The sequence below is a fragment of the Berghia stephanieae genome, chromosome 8 (assembly GCF_034508935.2).
Source record: "Berghia stephanieae isolate SIO BIC M18660-M18661 chromosome 8, UCSD_Bste_1.3, whole genome shotgun sequence".
In the NCBI taxonomy this organism is placed as follows: domain Eukaryota; kingdom Metazoa; phylum Mollusca; class Gastropoda; order Nudibranchia; family Aeolidiidae; genus Berghia; species Berghia stephanieae.
In genome coordinates, this window is record NC_088367.1 from 35,375,441 (window position 1) to 35,398,887 (window position 23,447).

The window sequence follows — 23,447 nt, forward strand, 5'->3', positions numbered from 1 at the left end:
ATGATTATTATCATCAGCAGTGAATAAGAGTAGCCAAGAAACGGAAAGGATGAGTAGTTAGATATTCTAAAAACTGACCTTATAGTGATTGATTCAGGATGACTTCTTTAGAAGCTTGATTAATGAATGTACATTTAAAGTGAGGATGAGGATGAACAATTCGATGAAGGGGAAAGGAGATGTACAATATCAACAAAGGGAGGTAATCTGTGGAGGCTGATCCCAAGAAAAATATGAATACAAAAATATCTACTAAGGGATGCACTACATAGTAGTTGTAATTAGGATCTCTCGAATTTATTAATTTTTTAATTTTTTGAACACTATTTCATCCCTATAAGGGACGATCGGTCTGCCAGGTAGAATTTTCATTGGAACACCTGCAGACCAATGTCTTTCACAAATAACAAATTTTGTTGGATGTGGTTCAATATCATCACGAGGAGGGAGTTTGTTTAACCATGTTTACCGTTCTGGTTCCTCTTTAGGCAATCTGAACACACAACATTTGTTGGTTTCATTGTACCATTGCAATTCGCAACACCACAATTTTCCCCATCTTGAATTTGCTAACTAATCACGTCCATGAACATCAGACCCGCAAGAGGCAAAAGTTCATGTGAGGAAAAACATTCAGAGTACTGGTTCATTCAATATAGTCAATGGAGTAGCATCAAATTCCATTCCATTCCATATTCATACAGTTAATTAATCAAGTAACATATCAGATCAATGAGACAGAACTATATATTCAGAATACAATAGTCGGATTTTTAATAAGGGGCGCGTCTTTTGCTTCTTTTTCTCAGCTAGCTGTTCACGATGTACAGCTGCAAAATGTGTATGAACCTCTGGATCATTTTTTCTAAATAAATTTTTTTTCACGAATTTTTAAAACAATAGGAAAGTATTTCGCTTATTACAGCTATATTAAAATCGATAACTGGTAAGGATTGGAACAAAAAAATGATTTATAGTGTCGAAATTATGATTTTCCGCTTATCCATTTTGAAAGAATTAGTTAAAATGGAATGTTCAGTTAATTGAAACTTATATGATGTTCGTACAAAATCCGAATATGAAGGAACGACAGACAAGTTTACATTTTATAACAATAAATATACGTTATTGATGAATACCAATAAAAGTGAACACTACGCCTTCCACCATTATTTTGAGTTCAATTTTTTTGAGAAATAGCTTGGTATTTATGCCAAAGAGGATTACATAAATTTAATGTAGACTAGTCAAAAGTAGAGATTCATCAATTTATGATACAGTGTTTCCACAAAATGTGCATGTGTTCAACAACAACGTAACAACAATAACATGCGAAACTCATGGTTGATTGTGAAATTCCAATTCCATAGCTGTCCTCGTTAATGGCTTATCGACAGATACAAGTAGACTTCTTTTCGCAACTTTACGAGAAAGGAACCGAAAGAGATTCCGTAACACATCGTATTGTTTAAGAGCTTATAGGTTTAAAAGAAAACTTTAAATGCTATGTGAAACGTTCATGCATAGATACAATTTTTCAAAGTTTAATATAAACATTCGATGTTAATTTGACAATTTTGAGTATATAATCACTTGTTCAAATGAGTTAAAGATAGAGATTCATATCAGTCTTCGGTATTTGCGACGTAATGTAAATAAAAAGCAATAAATTATAAGGTCAAAATTGGATGCAAACTACATAAGTTGTTAATTTATAACAGTTAATGTGTTTTGCTTTTATTCGGAAAATAGTATGATGTGAACTCATAACCACTAACTAGCCGGAACTACCGTGTCACAAGATTTTTTTGAAAAATGATGAATTCATCTCTTACTTTGTGGTGCGAAACTGTTTACATATTTAGCAGTGTAAAATCTCTAATTTTATGACAGCGGTTTTAAAGTGGCTTTTTATTGGTCGTGAAGAGTAAATCTTTTTTTGTAATATGGCACTACAATTAAATACGGGCCAAATTCTTTATTCGGTTAAGAGAAATTTGGAGGTTGACAATAAGTTTTACAACTTTTGATAGAGGGACATCTGAGAAAAACAGGAAAAACATGCGCCATTCATAAAAAATATGACTTCTATAGTTCATTCCTTACAGTCAATGTCAATGAGTAGCATTAGAATCAGATCCATAGTTCCCTTCCATAGTCATAGAATTGATTAATAGAGTTACATCTTAGATCAATGAGACAAAATCCATAATTCCTTTCCATAGTCACAGAGATAATAGTAATAGAGTGAGTGAGTGTAACTGTAACAGTAACTCAATAACATCTCAGATAAATGAGGCAAAATTCAGAGTCTTAGTTACTAGTCCCATACGATTGACAGTCATATCAGCAACACCAGATCCACGTAATGGGCATAACTATATATTCAGAGTCCAAGTTCCATCATATATGAATATGGCATGGTGATATCAGACCCACTGACTAGCAACTGTAGTTGTAGAGTAGAAATAGAAAGGACTGTTCAAGTTCAAGTTGTGAAGTTGACGTGACGAGCAAAGGGTCCCTCTAGACTTATACAATAAAGTCAATATTTATCAGTTAACCATATAGAAAAAATATATAAATATAAAGCCACAGGCCATAATTCATAATAAAATAAGAAACAGTAATTCAAATCAGGATGTCGGAGTCTGATTCTGATCACCATAATATCTGTGCGACTCGACAGAGCAAGCACGACAATGGGTCCAACTATCGTCTGCAGGAACTACAGCCAGATGCTAATTCTAAACATGTCTTAAATAATTATTACGCAATTATTATTCGTACTTACCACTTTTCAAAGATTCTGGTTCGCTAAATTAGCCATAGACGTCTAGTTATTAAAAGATATTGAAATCAGATTCGTACTTTCCATTTCAAAAAAGATAACAAACCCAATCACTCAGTTTGTAAGAGGGCGTCATAGAAAAGTAGTTCATACTTGCCTGTAAATTTGTTGATAGCTCACTCCTTTTTGTATATTTTCATATCATTCAAGACATAAGAAATATTATTTAAAACTTGTCGTCGCCAATTTAACCAATTTATTATAAAGTACCGAAATTATAAGGACAGAATCAATTATTGCGCATTCAAGGAAATTGTACCAAGGCAGAAAAGTGGTAGTTTTGCTTGAAATCGTTATCCAACCAATGGCCCCCACTAGCGGGGGCTGAAAATCGAGGGCGAACATCCTTTCTAAAGTCCTCCTTGATATATATATATATATATATATATATATATATATATATATATATATATATATATATATATATATATATATATATATATAATATATATATATATATATATAATATATATATATATATCTGTCTGAATATCACTTTCTTTCTCTCTCTCATACACACACACACACAGACAAACACATACACACACACACACACACACTCACTTCCTTCTTCTTTTTCTTTTTCTTCTTCTTTTTCCTCTTCTTTTTCTCCTCTCCTCTCTCTCTCTCTCTCTCTCTCTCTCTCTCTCTCTCTCTCTCTCTCTCTCTCTCTCTCTCTCTCACTCTGTGTTTGTGTGTGTGTGTGTGTGTGTGTGTGCGCGCGCGTGTGCGAGTGTGTGTGTGTGAGGGCGCGCGTGTGAACGTGTATGTGTGTGTATGCGTGTGAGTGTGTGTGGGCGTATGCGTAGTATAAATTCATAAAATGCCACGTGATGTATGTGTGTCTTTGTGCACGTAGGTTTGTGTAAAATACATTCACTAAAACACATTGTGGTTTCTTGTGTGCGTGTGTTCATTTCAGACCTCTATCATACCGTCCGTGGAAGACCTCGATCCCGATGTCCTGTCTACAATGAACTCCTTGCAATGTTTTAAGGACAAGGAAAAACTTGTCTCCGAGTTGCTCAACGAAAAGTAAGGAGACAGTTTACCATCAGTCATAATAGATCATTTCGAAATTGTTCTCCTCCTCCTCCTCCTCCTCCTCCTCCTCCTCCTCCTCCTCCTCCTCCTCCTCCTCCTCCTCCTCCTCCTCCTCCATCTCATATTACTACTTCATCATCATCATCATCATCATCATCATCATCATCATCATCATCATCATCATCATCATCATCATCACCACCACCACCATCATCATCATCATGGATATGAATTAGGTCGTATCAAAGTGACTGGGAGATGGTGTTTTTTTTTCAAAAGGTGACTAAAATAGATCTTAACTGTCAGCTGATTCTGGGAGATAATTCTACCAAGAAGAGGTGCAACCGCAGGGCATCTTTAAAAAATTTGAATTAAAATCAATTTCACTTTTTAAAAAATTCTTATTTCCTTTCAGACATAATACCGAAAAAGTGGTCTATTTTTTGCTGCTTGACCGGAAGCTACGCAATCCTAGTGTAGAAGATGACCTTGAAATTCGCCATAGATCAGAGTCAGGTAGGTCATTTGTAAACTTAATAATTAAGAAAATTTTGAATTCTTGGTAAAAGGAAATTTCAGAAGATTGAAATTCTTTCAAATCAATTTTGATTAGTTTATCCAATGTCTCATACTGTGTGATGCCTAATTATTTTAGATGATTTGTGCTTATTTTCAGTTGTCATCAGCGAATCTGTGTCGAAATCTATTAATGATATCTCTTATAGTTATTTGAGATCTGATCTTCATCGTTATCTCATTGAGTTTTGTAAGAAGGTCTACATAGGAACCGAATCCAAGTAACAACAAAAATGTGAAGATTAAAAAAAAAATAGAATTCTAAATATTATCTATTCATTTATTTACGTTCGGATTTTATTCAATTGTCCCAGTTTTCTTATATTCTAAATATTTTTTAGAAAGGGGAAATCCGAAAAGTTATCAGTCATCTGTCACAAGGTGTAAATTGGACCTTAACATTTCCTCACATTTATTTTTATCGAGTTTTAGGGGAATAATAACTGTATTGCAATGTTAGATGTAGAGAAATAGAGCTAGTCAACTGCTAAGCACCTGTTCAATTATTGATCACTCAATGCTCAGGCTATTAGTCTCCTTCTTGATTATATTACATGATGAAAAGAAAAATAGAAAAGAAAAGTAAAGGAAAAAAGAAAAGAATAATCGAATTTAAAAAAAAACAAAAACAAATCAACAAACAAAGCAAAACAAAACAAAAATACAAACATCGCCATAATTTTGGAATAGTTATAGCCTCGATAGCCGAAAGATTGTTGGTTTTTATTTACAATAAAAGTAAACTATATTGAATTAGGACAGTGACCAAGTGGGTAAAGATCACAGTAAAAGTTGACGTAGCGTTGTGCCTGTGGATATGGTGCTTTCAACTATTCTGCTTAATCTAATCAATTTGAGCGTATATGGGTCACCAGACAGCGATAAGTTTAGTAAAAGTGACCGCGGAAAAGAACAATAAGGGACGGGCGCTGAACAGGGGAAGTGCATTTAAGGCTCCGGAGAGAAAAGAAAAAGAAATATAGTGCATTGAGCATGGAGAAATGCTCTATATACCTAATAGACATAATATATAATATACATATTTATCTATATTATATTCAATTTTACTAGCGGATCCTCCCAGGAAACGTGTTGATGCTGTACAGTTCAGTGGTCAAGCGAGGTGAGTATACAAAACATAGTATTACCTGTCCAAGAATGTTGCAATGTTTAATAACAGCTTTAGCCAGCCGCCACTATAACCTTTCCTATATTGCCCAAAACTATTGTCCGTTCCAAGTACGTGCGTACGGAATATCGCAACTTCCTCCAAAGTTACGAATTGTGATGCCGTGATTTTTTGCATGCGGCCTTATATTTTAAGTGACATTACTAATTTTAAATACCGATAGTGATAGACCAAACTGTCTTCTCACAATGCCGAATTCCTCTGATCTATTCATCATTTGCAATAAAATACGACTCAAACTTTAAATGTTTACAGTAATGGTGTGTTGATTCACTTTCCAGTGGGGAAATTATTCACAACAAAGTTGGATTCAGAGGGTTGTAAATAAAAAAGTTGTTTGAAATAGTGTTTGAATTAATTTAACAATAGATATTGTGAATGACCGCATCTTAATGTGCAAAATCCAAGCTAAACCTTTTGATTTAGTGCTCCTACAAATTTATGCACCAACGAGTGATCACCCAGATGAGGAGGTCGAGGCACATTATGAAAATGTAAACAAGGCCCTCAAATGCATAAAATCAAGTGACATTGTTGTCGTAATGGGGGATTTCAATGCGAAAGTTGGAAACGCAGCAATCTCACCGTGCATGGGAAGTTGTGGTCTAGGAGAGTCCAACGAGAGGGGTGAACGTCTGGTCCAATTTTGCGAGTCCCACGACATGACCATAATAAACACCATATTCAAACAACCAAAGAGGCGCCTATATACTTGGAAGAGCCCAGGAGATATATACAGAAACCAAATAGATTATTTTCTCATCAAAACCAGATTCAAAAACTGTGTGACCCAATGTAAAACTTTCCCGGGTGCTGACATTGGATCGGACCATGTTCCCATCATGGTGAAAATAAAAGTTAAATTAAAAATTCCCAAACAGAAAAGGGACGAACACATAAAGTACGACCTAGCTGAACTTAGAAACGAGGAGCTAAGAGCGAAATATGCTGTAGAAGTAGAAAATAGGTATTATTGTCTTATGGAAGAACAAGAAGACACAAATAAAGAAACAGAAGAAACGTATAAGAGTAGAATTGATAAACAATGGTCCTCTCTTAAAGGTGCAATAACAACTACAAACGAGAAAATGCTAAACAAAAAATCTAAAGAAGCAAAGAAAGAATGGATGACCAATGAGATTTTGAATCTTATGAGAGAACGGAAACATTCAAAGGGCACCCCTAGATACAATGAACTGGACAAATCAGTAAAGAAAAAGTGTATCCAAGCTAAAGAAGACTGGCTTGATGAAAAGTGCCACCGTATTGAGAAGCTATCACATGAGAGAAACCCTGGACCAATGTTTGCTGAAATCAAGAAATTCACATATAAAAACGCTCAATCTGGCGGTTGTATCAAAGATAAATCAGGTAGACTCCTCTTTGAGGTGGAAGAAATCGCCAATAGATGGAAAGAATACGTGGAGGAGCTATTCAATGCGGACAGAGGTGACAACCATATACAGTCCTTTCTACGGGGACCCACAATCCTAAGATCAGAAGTAGAGAAAGCCCTATACTGCATGAAAACAGGGAAGGCAAATGGAATAGATGGGGTGTCAACAGAAATGCTGCAAGCACTGGGTGAATTTGGTGTTGATGTGATAACGGACCTTATGAATGAAATATACGAGTCAACGCACATCCCAGAAGACCTTCGCACTTCTATCTTCATACTGCTACCCAAGAAAGCGGGTGCAATTGAGTGTTCGGACTACAGAACAATCAGTCTTATGTGCCATCTACTGAAACTCCTCCTGACAATAATCCTGAAAAGAATCTCGTCAAAAGTAGATCGTGAGATTTCAGAACAGCAAACTGGATTCAAAAAGAACAGTGGCACCAGGGAGGCAATTTTCGACTTAAAAATCCTGTCAGAAAAATACTTAGAGGTCCAAAAAGACATATATGCCTGTTTTATCGACTACTCAAAGGCATTTGATTCTTTTAGTCATCAGAAACTTATCCAGGACCTTGTGGCAATAGGTGTGGAAGAGAATGATGTGGCTCTAATCGCTAATCTGTACTGGCAGCAAAAGGCTCAGATAAAAGTGCAGGCAGATACAACAGATGCAATTGAAATCAAGAAAGGAGTGCGCCAGGGATGTGTTATGTCTCCTTGCTTGTTTAATTTATACACAGAGTCTATTTTTCGGCAAGTAGAAACAGCACAAGGGTTGAAGGTTGGTGGCCACAACATCAACAATCTACGTTACGCTGACGATACTGTCCTGTTGGCGGAAAGTAAGGAAGGCCTACAGAAGCTACTTTCAAAAGTGAACGAAGAGAGTAAAAAAAGGGGCTGTTCATGAATGCGAAGAAGACAAAAACAATGGTGATAACAAAAAAGAAAGAGCCCATAGAAATAGATATAGAAATAGAAGAGTGTCCAGTGGAACAAGTAAAGGAGTTCACGTACTTGGGGCAGTTGGTAACATCCGATGCAAAGTCTGACAAAGAGATCAGGAGACGAATAATTCTGGCCAAAAATGCGTTTATGAAACTAAAGCCAATCCTCAACAACACAAATATCTCCATCAGAACACGAATGAGATGCACCAAATGCTATGTGTGGTCCATTTTCTTTTATGGTTGTGAAACGTGGACACTAACCGCACAGACAGAACAACGTATTGAAGCTTTTGAGATGTGGACGTACAGGAGAATACTGAAAATACCTTGGACAGCAAGAAAAACAAACATCGAAGTCCTCGACCTAATGGGCCAAAAACAAAAAGACCTTCTTTTGACTGTGAAGCACAAAAAGCTGTCATATTTTGGACATATGCGAAGACATGATAGTCTCGAAAAAAGGATAATGGAGGGAAGAATTGAAGGAAAGAGAGGCAGAGGAAGACAAAGGAAATCCTGGACAGATGGCATCAAGGAAGCTACAGGACGGCGCATGGCAGACTGTAACGAGGCTGCAATGGACCGTGAAGGATGGAAGGCCATGACATCCGACCTCTGGAAAGAGATGGAACCCGGGAAGGAAGGAAGGATACATAACAGTCTTGAAAAAAAGCTCATAGCGTTTAATGTCACCATTTATCTCTTCCCTGGTGAACAACGGACATATAATCTATTGGACGACACAAGCAGCCCATGAGGTGCTTATGATGTACCCCCCCCCCCCCAATGAAAAGACAAAAAAAAAACCCCAATAAACAGGGGGGTCCTCCGAATTTTTACACCCGTCTTCGATAGAACAAGGAGAAATGCCTTCCCTGTTGAGCAAGACAACTCACAAAGGTCACACAAAACCCACTGGTCACCCATCATGCAGGGTACATGTTTACCATTCTTGAATTGTTGTTCACTGGGGAGGGGGGTTTGAGTGTCATAATGTGAAATGTCGCTGAATGTAAACTTTTTAAACACCAGATTCCATGTAATTTTTTTACAGTATAATATTTCAAAGGAACCGCAGTTTCAGATACAAGAGGTGCATAACTAACATGACATAATTATTAATTCGTCATCTCCACTCTGAGTTCCTGGTTGTTATTAATAATATTGCTATTCGCCTCATGCCATGAAAAAGAATTCCGCGCTTCGCCTCTCTGGAGAAATACGAGAAAATTTTCCTCATGTGATTTTTTTAATGAATGTAGAAATCTTAACAGGCAGCTACGCCTCTGGCTTTCAACTATTAAAATGTAACAATTGTTTATGTCATTGTATAGATAGTATGCGGTTGACGTCACTCAGGTCTTTGTTATTGTTTTTTGCCATCCGCGTTAATGAGTAATGCTCACTGAACTGTATTAACCCGACTATAAATGTTCATGGATACACACAGTTTTGTGTGTTAGTCCGTTATACTTCCGTATGGCAATGTTATGAGCTTCTTAGCCAAGCGCATACTATCTATAGATAGTTCGAAGATGACGTCACTCAGGCCTTTGTTATTGTTTTTGCCATCCGCGTTTGTGAGTTGTTCTCATTAAACTGTATTAACCAGACTATAAAAGTTCATGGTTACACAGACTTTGTGTGTTGGTCCGTTATACTTCCGGATGGCAATGTTGTGAACTCCTTGGCCAAGCGCATTCTATCTATACAAAGGGTACAATTTGCTGTGTCATTTTGAACCCAGGGTGGCAATGTTAGTGAGTAGTGCATATGAATCTCGTGAAAAGTAAACCCCGGTCAAGTCTGTGGGGAGTTCTGTGATCGTCATCACAACAGAATTCACTGAGTATAGATATAATGCGCTTGGCCAAGGAGTTCACAACATTGCCATCCGGAAGTATAACGAACCAACACACAAACTCTGTGTAACCATGAACTTTTATAGTCTGGTTAATACAGTTTAGTGAGAACAACTCACAAACGCGGATGGCAAAAACAATAACAAAGGCCTGAGTGACGTCATCTGCATACTATCCATAAAAATGTTATTGTAAACCATCCATTTGTTCACTCATCCCAGTCCCTTCGTTTTTTATATTGCGGAAAGAACAAAAATCCCAAAGTATGGTACTGAATTTCTAATTCAGAAAAGTGAGTGGAGCAGGCACTTATGTTGGTAACAACAAGATATGAAGTGAGTAGAAAAGTGCCAGAAGACAATAGAGAATAAAATTTTTTTTCGCGGCGGTGGTGGGGTTTGAACCTGCGACCTTATTGGTACGACAACTCCGCCTGGCAGGTGAGAGCGTGGCTCTACCGTGTGAGCTATCCACGAACAAAAATATTCGTTTCAAACCCAAAGTCATTTCTAGATCCCTCTCTCACCCACTTCTTGAGATCGCCGATTCGTTCGCCACCATCGCGAAGTAATTTTGACCAGCAGTTAAGCTTAATAGCCAATATTCTCATCACAAACATATAACATAGAAACGATTGAGACATTGGGTATGCTCCGGTGTATGGGGTGAATTTTTAATTCAGAAAAGTGAGTGGAGCAGGCACTTATGTTGGTAACAACAAGATATGAAGTGAGTAGAAAAGTGCCAGAAGACAATAGAGAATAAAAATTTTTTTTTTCGTTGCTATTAAGCTTAACTGCTGGTCAAAATTACTTCGCGATGGTGGCGAACGAATCGGCGATCTCAAGAAGTGGGTGAGAGAGGGATCTAGAAATGACTTTGGGTTTGAAACGAATATTTTGTGTTCGTGGATAGCTCACACGGTAGAGCCACGCTCTCACCTGCCAGGCGGAGTTGTCGTATCAATAAGGTCGCAGGTTCAAACCCCACCACCGCCGCGAAAAAATTTTTTATTCTCTATTGTCTTCTGGCACTTTTCTACTCACTTCATATCTTGAAAGTATGGTACTGTAACCAATGAAAAATAATCGGCTTAATGTCACTAACGATTCTAGTGTTCGAGCCAATTTTAAATAAAATCCATCAGACGGTTGTGAAGATATTCACGTCAACGCGTGGTCATGGGTTGTGGAACAGACTATTGTAATCCTGATGACAATGCATAGAATTAACCCATCTGAAAATGCCCGAAATACTTACTTACATCTATTGATGCTATGCGCTTAGGTAAAATACGAGCAACATCCGCCAGCTGGATAAAACGTACCAAGACACAAAACTACGTGTAACCTTAAACGTTTATGGTCTGATTGATAAAAGACAACACCAACAAACTAAAGAACAACAGAGAGAGAGAGAGAGAGAGAGAGAGAGAGAGACAGAGAGTGAGGGAGAGACAGAGAGAGACAAAGGGAAAGTGAGAGAACGGGAGAGGAAGGATGCGTTTCAAAGTTATATTAAAAATAAAGGAAAGAGATAAATTATTTTAAAAAACAAATAACAAAATTATATTATTCTAAAATGAAACCAAAATAGAATAAACTTAGCTTGGAAATTCTCCTAGATTAAGTGGAAGGTTTGTAGTCAAGGTGGCAATATATATGTATATAAAAGAAGTATTTTCTTACAGTTTTGATAGGATGCTTGTCTACTTCAAAGTGCTTTCCACCACATCAAACTGATCACGCGTCCCATTGATTTATGTGTATATTGACTACGGGGTCAAGCGTTGCTGAAATGGCTAGGGCCCCTTTGTAAAGCGTTTTGAGGACGTTAAGTGGATATTGCCCTATGTAAATGTTTAGCTTTTATTTTCTTTCTTTCTATGACTGGCATATTGACTGACCAGGATTTAGGCATGCTTCTCTCATAAATCAATAACACTTTACCCCTTTAACCACAGCATGGCAATGCAAGTTAACTGATTAATTATGACATATCATCCCAGAACAGTACCGTGTCGGGTTGAACCAAATAATTTTCAAATAATTGATTTATATTTAAAAGACTAGAAACATGAGAATTTTTGTTTTTGTTTTTGTGAAATACTATATCATGTTATCATACATATTATGTTATCAATTAAAAAAAATAATTATGTTGTCGTTGTCGTCGTCGTCGTCATTGTTGTTGTTGTTGTTGTTGTTGTTTTGTTTTTTTGTTTGATTTTTTTTTTTTTTTTTTTTTGTTTTGTACTATGCATTCAATTGTTAGGATTTATATTATCCGACACAATACCGTTTTAGGAAATGAGTCACGATTAATATTTTTTTAAAAAGCGGTCTAACTTGTGCACGCTCGTTCTGATACACACCTTAGAACGCATCCTCCTCATTCTCCTTCTTTCCCCCCATAAGCAACAACCAACCATCCCCTTACTCTTTCCTTTACGGCTTTCATCCTTTGCATGCAGATTATCACTAGGAAACATCAGTGAAGGTTCTCCTGTGGCGTCAAGACGGGCCCTCAAAGTACAACAAGTGTGAGTAATTCTACGTGGCAATGAGTTTGTATTCCCAAATCAATTATAATCCAATCAATAAAAAACAAACGAATTGAGAGATCAATGATTGAATTAGTAAATAATATGTAGATTAAGAAAGAAGCGGCCAAATAAATAAATTAATAAGTAAATAAATGAATAAATAGATAAATAAATAAACAAATAAATAAAAACATGAATGAATATAAGTCGAAAACGTAAACAAAATGTTTTAACTTTAAACACACACACACACATACACACAGGCACACACGCACTTACACACACAAGCGACACACACACACACATACACACACACACACACACACCAAAATCTTGATTTTACGAGTCTGTCAAAAGTGTGTTTTGACCTGTTTCGTTAAATTTCATCCCTTAACCGACACCCAATATTCAGCAGATGAATCAGAACTTTGATATGAATCTACCCAACATTAAAACACTCTTCATTAATTTAAAATGCAACAAAGGCATCTAGACCTCTATAGATGTTTTGGAGGAATTGAGAAAAATTCAAGTCGACAAAAAGGGTACAATAATGCATAATAACAGCGATGACGATGGTTTAGAAAGTTCTTGGAAATTCTTCATATTCACTAGGCCCATTGGGCCAGACATTATCGTATTTTCTGTTGTGTTATACAGATACCATCAAATGATTTTTACCCTTTAGATGGGACGTTAAACTATTATTTTGCTAAGCATTGAATCAGAGGCATTATCGACAACACCTGAGATAGATATCGGTCTCTTTGCTTGCAAGGAGAGTATTTGATATCTGAAAACATCAATGCATTTCGTTGAGGCAAGCCAATCTACATTTCAAACCAAAGAGAACATTATGAGATCCTAATGGAAATTTTTGTAGACTTTGTGATCTTGAGATATGACCCTTGACATGTGAACGGTAGGTCCTGGGTTCGAGTCCTACTGTGTGTAGTACAAAGTAGAGTCCTTCGAAAAGGCAGTTCACTCACATTAATTTTCGAAAAAAAGTATAAAAGCTTACAATATGCGTTACGTATATCTCGTCCTACATGTTAAGCATCGGTGTTGGCTTGGGACCCCTTGTTAAGCACTTTGAGCACATTAGGTGAAATTGCATTAAATAAAAGCTCACAGCTTTTATTGTCACTTTCCCTTATATTATTTGTTCTATGAAGTGTTGATGCAGACGGACATATTTAGTTAATGTCAGTAAACTACAAGTCTTGAGATTTCTTTGAAAACAAAAGTCATTGACATCGTTGTGTTAGTCCATCATCAACTGGTCGTCTCGGCGGCCGAGCGATACGATGTCTGATATGCTGCTTTGTGGGCGTGGTATGACACTCGCCTTTGGGAAAGTAGATCCTAACTTCGAGTACCGCTCCCAGCAGCGCAACGTTGAGTCCTTGGAGAAGGCTCTTTACTAACAATCTCTCGCAACACTCAGCTGTAAAATGAGTTCCTGGCTGTTAACAGCGTTGTCTCTGTCAAAAATAAAATTATAATATCGCTTAATGGATTTGTCCAACATGTTTAGTGTGGCGCATTGAGCACACATTGAGTTGATATTGCTCTATATCAAGTTAAAGCTCAACGTTCATGTCTTATAACAAAGTTACGGATTGTTAAGTACGAGCAGTAAATGACAATGGTCCAAAGCTGGCTTCTGTGTTTTGTCCTTGGTCAAGGTACTTTAACACATCATTCCACTCGTGTGAAATGTAAATAAGTATCTGACTATGGGGAGTGATAGATACAGTAATGACTGTTAATATAGAATGGAGCTTAACATGTAGTTTGTCTTGTTTGAAATGGACATTTTGTTTCCTATGACCTCTGTGGAGGAAAAGAAACATTATGAAGAAGACTGAGCACTGTGAAAGAATTAAATTTGCATATTTTAGCCAGTTAATTGCCGTACTCTGGAAAAACTCGTATTTAAATTTTTGCCAGAAAATCGTTCTTCAAATATCGTCCGATTTAACTGATCCTCATCTTGCCAAAAAATCTCAAACCTGGGACTTCGCAAAGAACAGCAACTAACAGGTTAAAGATATTTTACAGGAACTAACCTTTTACATTTAACAATGGCACCATGATGAAGTAAGACAAGGGCAAATGCTAACATTGATCTGCATGCTGGATTTTATGGGACCATAACAGATATCAGCATGTGCTTGCTATTTTTAACATGTTCAAGATATTACTCATTCACGTCTCCATAATAGTATGCAGTTACTTTAGAGTTCTAGGGGCAGCGTGGCTCAGTGGTACGGTCTTTGCTTCATACCCGAAAGGTACCGAGTTCAATCACCCGCTGCGTTGTGCAAGTCACCTCGCCCTAGCTCACTTTGCGGCGCTGCTCTGCGGCTGACGCCTGGGTAATTACAGTCTTCCCTTGGAATAGACCCTAAAGACAAATTTCCTCTTGGGGATGAATAAAGGGAATTTTATTTTTTTATTATTATTTTTTTACATAAGATAGTTCTGCCTTTCCTTTCCTCGCCTTGCCCTCTCCGTCTTCCGCCTTCCGTAAAGTTTCGCCTACTCACCACCAACTCGTACGTTCATTCCTTCGATTTCCGGGCCCGTTTTATGAAGTGGGACAAGCTCTGAGTCTTTGACTTTAGTCAAGGACTTGAAAAGTCGGTTTTTATGTGAGCTGACTAAGCAAGTTCCAGACTAAAATCTTTGGACTAAGTTTGGCCAAGATTTAGTCATTTGCTGAGGCCGGACTTCAAGTTTAGTCTGAGACAAGTTACAAGGATACATCATAGCGTCGACAGGATAACAGCTCTTTTTAGATTGATAGAGCTTCGATTCAGAAGGAATATACGTAGGTTACGAATGACAGAGGCAAAATGTGTCCTGTTGCTATTGACGAACCACCAAAACCGCGAAGCCGAAAAAGTATGATAAACACAACAATCTACTTTCACTTTCACCTCCTGTTGAGAGCGAATGCTCAAAACAATATTGTAGAAGTTTATCATAATCATGCTTGAAATATGTTATAAATCTATTTCCATTCATCACGGACTGTCCTCCATCCTCTTCTCTCTCTCTCTCTCTCTCTCTCTCTCTCTCTCTCTCTCTCTCTCTCTCTCTCTCTCTCTCTCTCTCTCTCTCTCTCTCTCTATTTGGTCTTTTTATCTTTCTTCCTTTCAGTCGTTTTATCTTTCTTTCTTTCTCTAACACCAATTCATATTCATGTACATTCGTCCAGGGCCCTTTCCGCCATATCTATGCTTTTTGATGAATAGAGAATATTTAGTATAAATCATTTATATGATTTGACCAAAATTTTAAAATTAATTACTTCTGTCATTCCTTCATTGTAAATATGTGACCTATTGCCTCCATTTGGTATGATGTTGGGATGAACCAGTTGCTAAGAAAGTGACTTTTAAGAAGAAAGAGATCAATAATTCAGAATTTTAGGTCTTTTTATCTTTAAAAAAAACCCTTATCTGTCCCAATTTCTCCAGTGGCTATAAAAAAGGAACATCTACAGAGGCGTCAGCCGCAGTTAGTTTCTTGGTCAAACAAACTCTCATACATCGGTTTTGTGATTGTTTTATTAATGAAATAAAGACATAGATGTATGAAATACACTAAAACTAAATGATGAGAAAACAGGTCTTGATGTGTGGTAGGCCAAATATTCTTCAAACAGCAGATTACCACTTGCTTTCGGTAACAGTACCATTGATCTTTCCTCGCAAGCAAAAACCTTGGCGTTTCCATTGATCAAGATGTCTCTATGTAAATGTCATGTAAATAACACCCTAAAATGTATGTATATGGGAAGGAAGGAAATTTGCAAAATTCGTCATTTAATTCCAAAAATAAAAGCAGTTCTTTAAGTTAACTCTCTTGTTTTATCAAAGTTAGATTACAGTATCTCCATCACACGAAATAAAAAGTTAGAAAACTTCAGAAAGGTTAGCAATCCTTTTAATTATCGAGTCCCCACTTTTGGATGTCTCCCCCATCACAAATGAAATGTTCTGATTCATTGACGATATTACCTTTTTACGTTAAAATACAAGCATTTGAAAATTTAAATCATATTTCTCACTCGTATTGTTTGTAAAGGTCCTTGTTACCTTGTAGAATTGTACTTGTAAAGGGCTAAGAGACTGTGTTGCATGTGGAAAAGCCCTATATAAATGCTCTTTATTATTATTAAAGAAAAATAAACAAGTTACCAACAGCAGGGTTTGAATTGGGTCGTTCAGGATCAGTGATACGCTTTATCTCCTTGGATATCTCCCCCACTCCCCCATCTCGCCTAATTTTTGTGTACATTCTTTTCAACATGTTTAACTTAAGATTTATATATTTCTCTAAATATTTAGTTTTCACAATGAGATTATACCAGTTTGAATAGATGGGTGGTAGCATGTTAATATCATTTGACCTAGATGTTACTAACACATATCACTTATGTTATTTCTTCATTGCCAGAAGGAAGGCGAGTCTTAGTACCAGCCCCAGCACATCCCCCCTATCCAGTCCCAAGCTTCCAAGGGCAGGCAGAAGCACGCCCTCCCACAGTCCATCAGCCACACCTCCAGGGTCGCCATCCATTCAGACCACGCCATGGAAATCACGTCTACATACCATCAAAAACAGCTTCCTTGGCTCTCCCCGATTCCATAGACGTAAAATGCAAGGTGAGGATGGCAGAGGTAGGGAGGGTTGGAAAGATAAAGAGAATAATAAGGAAAGTAAAGATAATAGTAAATTGTTGTCTAAAGACCACGAGAATGGGATCATAAATAATAATTCTAGCAGTAAAACGAATGGTGGTGGAAGTGGAGATGCTTATAGTCCTGATAATGTTCCAGTTCCTAGCGCCTTTGCAGGGTTTTTCCCACCGCCACCGCCGTCGAGTAGTGAAATATCCCAAGCAACATGTTTGATCAATTTGGAGACACCTAACAGGTCACCACAAATGACCCAACACAATCGAATGGGACATCATGGTCAAGCAAATTCAAATTCAAACCAACCTCAGGGAATGCATCATCATCATCATCATCTTCAACAACATCATCTTCACCATCATCATCACCAACATCCTTCCGTGCCAAGTGTCAATAATAAAGGTAGCTTTAATACATCACCGATGTCACCAGGGCATTTATATGAGGGTCACAAGTCGCCTTCCAAGGATCATCACAATAATGTCTGTCACTCCGGGAACAATAAAGACGGTACTCAGTCACACAGACGCGATGTTTACAGCATTGGATCTCGTGCCAACCAAAATAGAGACTTACTTTCTCCCCCTGCATCACCAAATCTTAGACTTCGCAGCAACCACGGGTACAACTTCAATAATAGTAGCAGCAACAGAACCACTTCAGCGAACAATAGCAGCAACATCAATAACACGCCTCTCGATAGATTAGTCCCTACTGTTACAGGTGCTCTTCCCCCGATACTCCAGCGTCAAAATGAGCAGCTGTTACATCATCAACACCAGCAGTGTTTCTTCCCGTCATCTCCACCATCATCGCCTCCATCTTCAGCATCGCCAAGACTTCACCAGGCGGCATCCTTACAAGTACAGCCTGCATCCCAGAAAGATCAGAAAGACTACCTCATCGTGAAGACTGGTCATTGTCTTTCTCCAAACAACTCCCACTCCAATCATCTTCAAAACAACGGCAGCAGCAACACGGCAACAACACCCACCATTTCTACGACAGCAACTTCGGCAGCAGCAACAGCAGTGTCATCGAGGGAACGAGACTTCCTTTCCATGCGAAACAGTGTCCTTGGCTCGCCTCGGTTCCATCGGCGTCACGTACAAGGTGATGGCATGATCATGCAGTAAAACCTCTCTAATTGGGAAACATAAGAAACTTTTTTGATTGTTCTAAATAATAGGAAGATCGCCTAACTATAACTATAACGTTGGATAATTATCGTATTTTCTTCATCTTCAAAGTAAATTCAAATTAATCCGGCTTAAATGACTATAAAGTTTTTGTTTTAAGGGATCATAGATCAAGATTTTGGACAAACAAAATTTAGATTTGTTTATGGACGTGAGTATAATGTAGATTTGCTAAGGTCATATTTTGCTTAACCAAAATTCTTATCCTAATTCGACTTGTTTATTAATCAAATCATAAGGGAATTTTGTTACGAGCAAAGTAAGTAGTCCAATTACGTCGTGCACATTTTTGTATAAAAGTAATCATGGATCCTTAGGATGATATATATATATATATCAATTATTGAAAATTTTGATAACGGATTCCAATTGGAGAGGTTTTTTATTGTTTTACGCATGGTTGATTGCATGTTGCCATAACATCTTGAATAATCTGAAAGAATTTAAACAAAATATTTTCCCCTAAAATAACATTCTGATGAGAAGCTCACTCACATAACGCTTTTAGGATGTCAGACAAACTATTTTAAGATAGGAGCAAAGACACCGACAGTACTTTTGACACAACATGTCACTATGGTGACCCACAACGACAAAACACATTTTGTACAAAGGCTCAGCATCAAATATTGATTGATAAAAATGACCCTCAACTTGTCAAATAGTCTTAAAGCCTTGGCTGTTTAGAAACTCGATTGATTTCTAGAAGTTTCAAGTTTAAATTTGATTTAGAAATTAATTAATATTGGGTGCTGAAAATAGAAAAAAATATCAAGTTGTAAGTGGAAAAGAAAGGATAGGAAAGTAAAACTCGATCAGCTGTAGTAAGTAGTTCTTCAGAGCCATTAGTCCCATGGAATCGGAGTTAATCCCGGTTTCTCTTAGCGTGAAACGGACAATAGCAACTGCTTGCTGCCCTTTGGAGGAAGCTAGTTTTATCAAGATACTTTCCGCCAGTTCTAACAGACCCAGCTACCCAATCACTGCCGGGTGGACAGAGGTTTTATTTTTTTAAATCTCGGCTTCACCCGGCATCAATCTCTATTTTACGTGTGAAGCCAGTGCTATACCAACTGAGCCACTAGGACCACTTCAGTCGGCTGGTTTTATAGAAAATATATGTGAAAGAGGAGTTTGATGAGATGACAGGAGAAGGGGAGTATCAGTAATAACCATTTATAGTCAGTTTGGCAATGGGGCAGAAGATTATCCTAACTTTATGTGGCGTCTAAGCAACAGTGCCAATTTCTTGCTTCACATTGAATAAGATGAACGTCTATAGCAGAGTACTTTCAGGCAAATTCTGTGTCAGACCCATATACCCCAATCACCAGTGGTATTGGACTAAGTTAGTTTGCATGCAAGTCGAATGCTCAATCTCCTGACATAATCACATACGTAGAAATGTTAGGATAAGGGCTGAGGGTGGAGGGAATAAAAACTGATTTATATCAGACAGATGACGAGATTGTGCATAACCTATGTTGATAGTGATTATTTAAATACTAAATAATCATAATAATAATAACAATAATAATAATAATAATAATAATAATAATGGTGATGATGTTGATGATGATGACGATGATAATAATGATAATAATAGAAATAATAATAATAATAATAATAAAAATAATAATAATAATAATGATAATAATAATAATAATAATAATAATAATAATAATAATAATATAATAATAATAATAATAATAATAATAATAATAATAATAATAATAATAATATAATAATAATAATAATAATAATAATAATATAATAATAATAATAATAATAATAATAATAATAATAATAATAATAATAATAATAATAATAATAATAATAATAATAATAATAATAATAAAACCCACAAACAACAATGGTTTCTTCAGCCCGTTAAAATCTGAGTAACACTGTCTTTTGTATAATCATGAATTTATTGTAAAAAGGAAAGTACCATCATCCTTACATTTCGACATCAAACTCATAAATTACTTTTTGTAGTAGGTTGTTTGAACCAAAACAAAACAAAAAGAAACAATTAAAGGTTTAAATGAAAAAAAAAACTAACAACGCTGATCAGCAAAAACCAGGGGACTGATCTTTTCTAGATTTATTGAGATTTTTTCCCCATTAAATCATGTTTTTTCTCTTCTCTCTTTCCATGGTATTGTATTCTATATACATTTCTGGTTTATTTCTTTTTCTGATTTCCATTTTCCTTGTCATTTTCTCATGCTTTCAACCAAGGGTAACAATCATTAGAAAGAAACGTATATTTAAAATATTTTCCAGAAGTTCGTCCTTCAAGTTTCAATCGATTAACATGACCCTTATTTTGAAAAAAAACTCTCAAATCTTGGACCTGCCACGTTTCAGATCTGAGAGTGTTTTGACAAGATGAGAGTCATTTTGATCGATCGATATTTGAAGGACAAGTTTGTTGGCCAAAATATTGAGATGTGTCACTAGTAAAGTCTTTCATTCATTCATGTTGAGCACTTCCATAATATATTTCCTTTCATTACAGTTCTTACATTGAACGAAACTTTTTTTGGTGTATAGAGACATTCAACAAATAGCAAATTAGTTGGTGACCCGAAAGTTTTCATATCTAAATAGATTTAGATAGGGGTTTAACACGGATTTAATTGTTGCTTGCTCAATTCCTGCTTCTCCCATCAGTAACTTTAGTTTTATTCATAAGTTAGCAAGTGTGGATATAAACGCTAGATAATCCTCTGAGCCTTTAGAGTTATAATATTTATTCATTCTCAAATAATGATATATATTGCGGATTAGGATATTTCTATATGTAAATATCTTATCTTTGCACAATAAACATATAAAAATCAGTTCTCTTGAGGCTCATGGGGTAGAACGGCCTGTAGCAATTGCTTGCTACCCTTTTTTATTAAGGCCCAAACCTATTGCAATTTATTTTCAATAAACGCTATCAACCTAACCAATAATAGTTGAGAAGTCAGGGGGAAAACGCTAACAAAACCTGAACTGCGACCGCTCCCTTTGCATGTGAGGCGTGCGCCCTACTTCTGGAGATGTATGGCCCCTAGTTAACATAATATTATTAAGAATTATATTAATACTATAACCATCTGAAAAATTTGAGTGCAATGGATACCATTTTACTAACTTATGATTTCATGAGTTTCTTGTAAAACCTATAAACCTGAAATATTTAACACAACCCGTACACCTTTGCGATTAAAGTCTCCAAAAATATCCTTATATATATATATATAGTGTTTCAGTTTTTCCCTATATGATTGCATTTACAATTAACCCATTAACTGCGGTACTCTGGACAAACTCGTATTTAAAAATTTGGCCAGAAAACTCGTCCTTCAAATTTCGATCGATTTAAATAACTATCATCTTGTCAAAAAACCTGGGACTTCGCAAAGTTTATTTTTCATTATTTAACAAATAGAAACGGATGAAAACTAAATTTTTCCATAGTATCTTTAATTGTATTTTTATTGTGAATATTACGAAAACAACATTTCGGCACAACCTCAATTGAAAGTCATCATTCGTGTATTGATTAATGAATTAAAAGCCAACATTCCCCCTAAGCAGTGATTTACTTGACATGGTTTTAGAAAAAATGTTTGTCTTTTATTGTTTGGTTGATGTAATTGTTGTTGTTTATGATATGAAAAAGAATAACATAACATAACACTTGATTAAATATATCTTTGTTAAAAATGATATTGATAATATCGTTCAATTTTACTGTTTTAAATTCCAAATGTCTTTTAAAGGTGATATAGTCTCAAAGTATTATTTATTACATGCGAATTTTAAAAAAAATTTAAACTGCTGTCTAAATGTTTAGGAAAAAATCGCCTTATTATACATCTCTGAATATAGTTATGTCGTTTAACCCTTCACAGTCAGGGCTTGATTTTTTAATAAACATTTACTGTTTTTACCAAGAATAGAGTAGCAGCGATGAGACACCAAGTTTGATTGAGCTCGGTTCGCATCGCCGTTGCTCTTGTCATGGTCTCGATTGTAACCAGATAAATATGTAGATAAAATATTGTATTGAAAGAAAACTTCTCTCCTTGCTAAAGGATTAAAGCTCTATTTATACATCTTGTCATTCATTTCTTATTATCCTAATTAAGTTTGTCTCTCTCAAATATTAAAAAAAACACGATTGTATTATATAGCTTTATTGTTTTATGTTCATCACGACAATGCTATTCATTCTTTCATTGCTTTATCGCATTATTGTGTGTTATACAGTATACCAGCCAGAACTTAGCGACCTCAATGAGTCCGACACATCACCGTTTGGTGAGGATCTCTTTGCATGGCAGACTCTTGCCTGAAATCCACCTCTTTTTCCTCATGCATACACTAATTTCCCTTGAGACTATGTCAGGTGCATCTATTAACATGAATGATAAACAACTTTTCTGATACAAAATACCATAGAAGTGTCTTTATAAAATATATCAAAGGGTTCTTGTAACATAATGCCAATTCAAATTGGGTCTCTGGTATGAAGTACTGTGTATTCGAATTTTCAATGGGATATGCTTATGCTTATTTTAAAAATTTGATACAAAAAATCACTCTCTTAAAAAAAAGGGAAAAGACAGTTTTAAGCTATGTTGTTGATGAACTAAATATATATATATATATATATATATATATATATATATATATATATATATATATATATATATATATATATATATAGTATGTATGTATGTATGTATGCAGATTAATTAGTGTTGGCATTTATGGACGTTTTTCTTTATTGTTCACTGCAATAACTTACCCCTTAAAAAGATACATGGAATGATGTGAACTTAACCAAAGATTGTGCATTCATATTCTTGACATTTTCAACCTTATTATATAACTTTTTTTTCTATATAATCGTCGTTTAAAACATTCTTTAATATAGTAGGTGGAATGAGGCTAAAGTCGTGCAAATTTGGGTTGAAAGCATGAAAATTTGCATACAGGTTACCAAGACCCATAAAAAACCATCTGCTATATATAGAACCACTCTGACAATCAATCGTGTTTCAGTTAAAGGCCGTAGATTTCCCCCTATTACAGCTCTTTTAAACAAGGGA

General features: G+C 36.1%; 1 protein-coding gene across 20 annotated transcripts in view; it reads left to right on the top strand.

Annotated features, from left to right (window-relative positions):
* Positions 1 to 23,447, top strand: part of LOC144978574 (serine/threonine-protein kinase BRSK2-like) — a 188,598-nt gene that overhangs the window by 144,010 nt on the left and 21,141 nt on the right. For 4 of the 20 annotated variants that reach the window (XR_013646537.1, XM_078924824.1, XM_078924822.1 and 1 more), the window contains exons 12-16: positions 3,774 to 3,886; positions 4,311 to 4,411; positions 5,543 to 5,594; positions 12,348 to 12,416; positions 16,893 to 17,101. Coding sequence is in view for 17 of the 20 variants with exons in the window: in XM_078924824.1 (XP_078780950.1) it covers positions 3,774 to 3,886; positions 4,311 to 4,411; positions 5,543 to 5,594; positions 12,348 to 12,416; positions 16,893 to 17,101 (544 nt within the window). In the remaining 3 variants the exon portion in view is untranslated. Of the gene's footprint in view, positions 1 to 3,773; positions 3,887 to 4,310; positions 4,412 to 5,542; positions 5,595 to 12,347; positions 12,417 to 16,892; positions 18,248 to 22,602; positions 22,654 to 23,447 lie in introns of all 20 variants that reach the window. The other 16 variants (XR_013646538.1, XM_078924825.1, XM_078924826.1 and 13 more) reach the window with 10 other exon arrangements.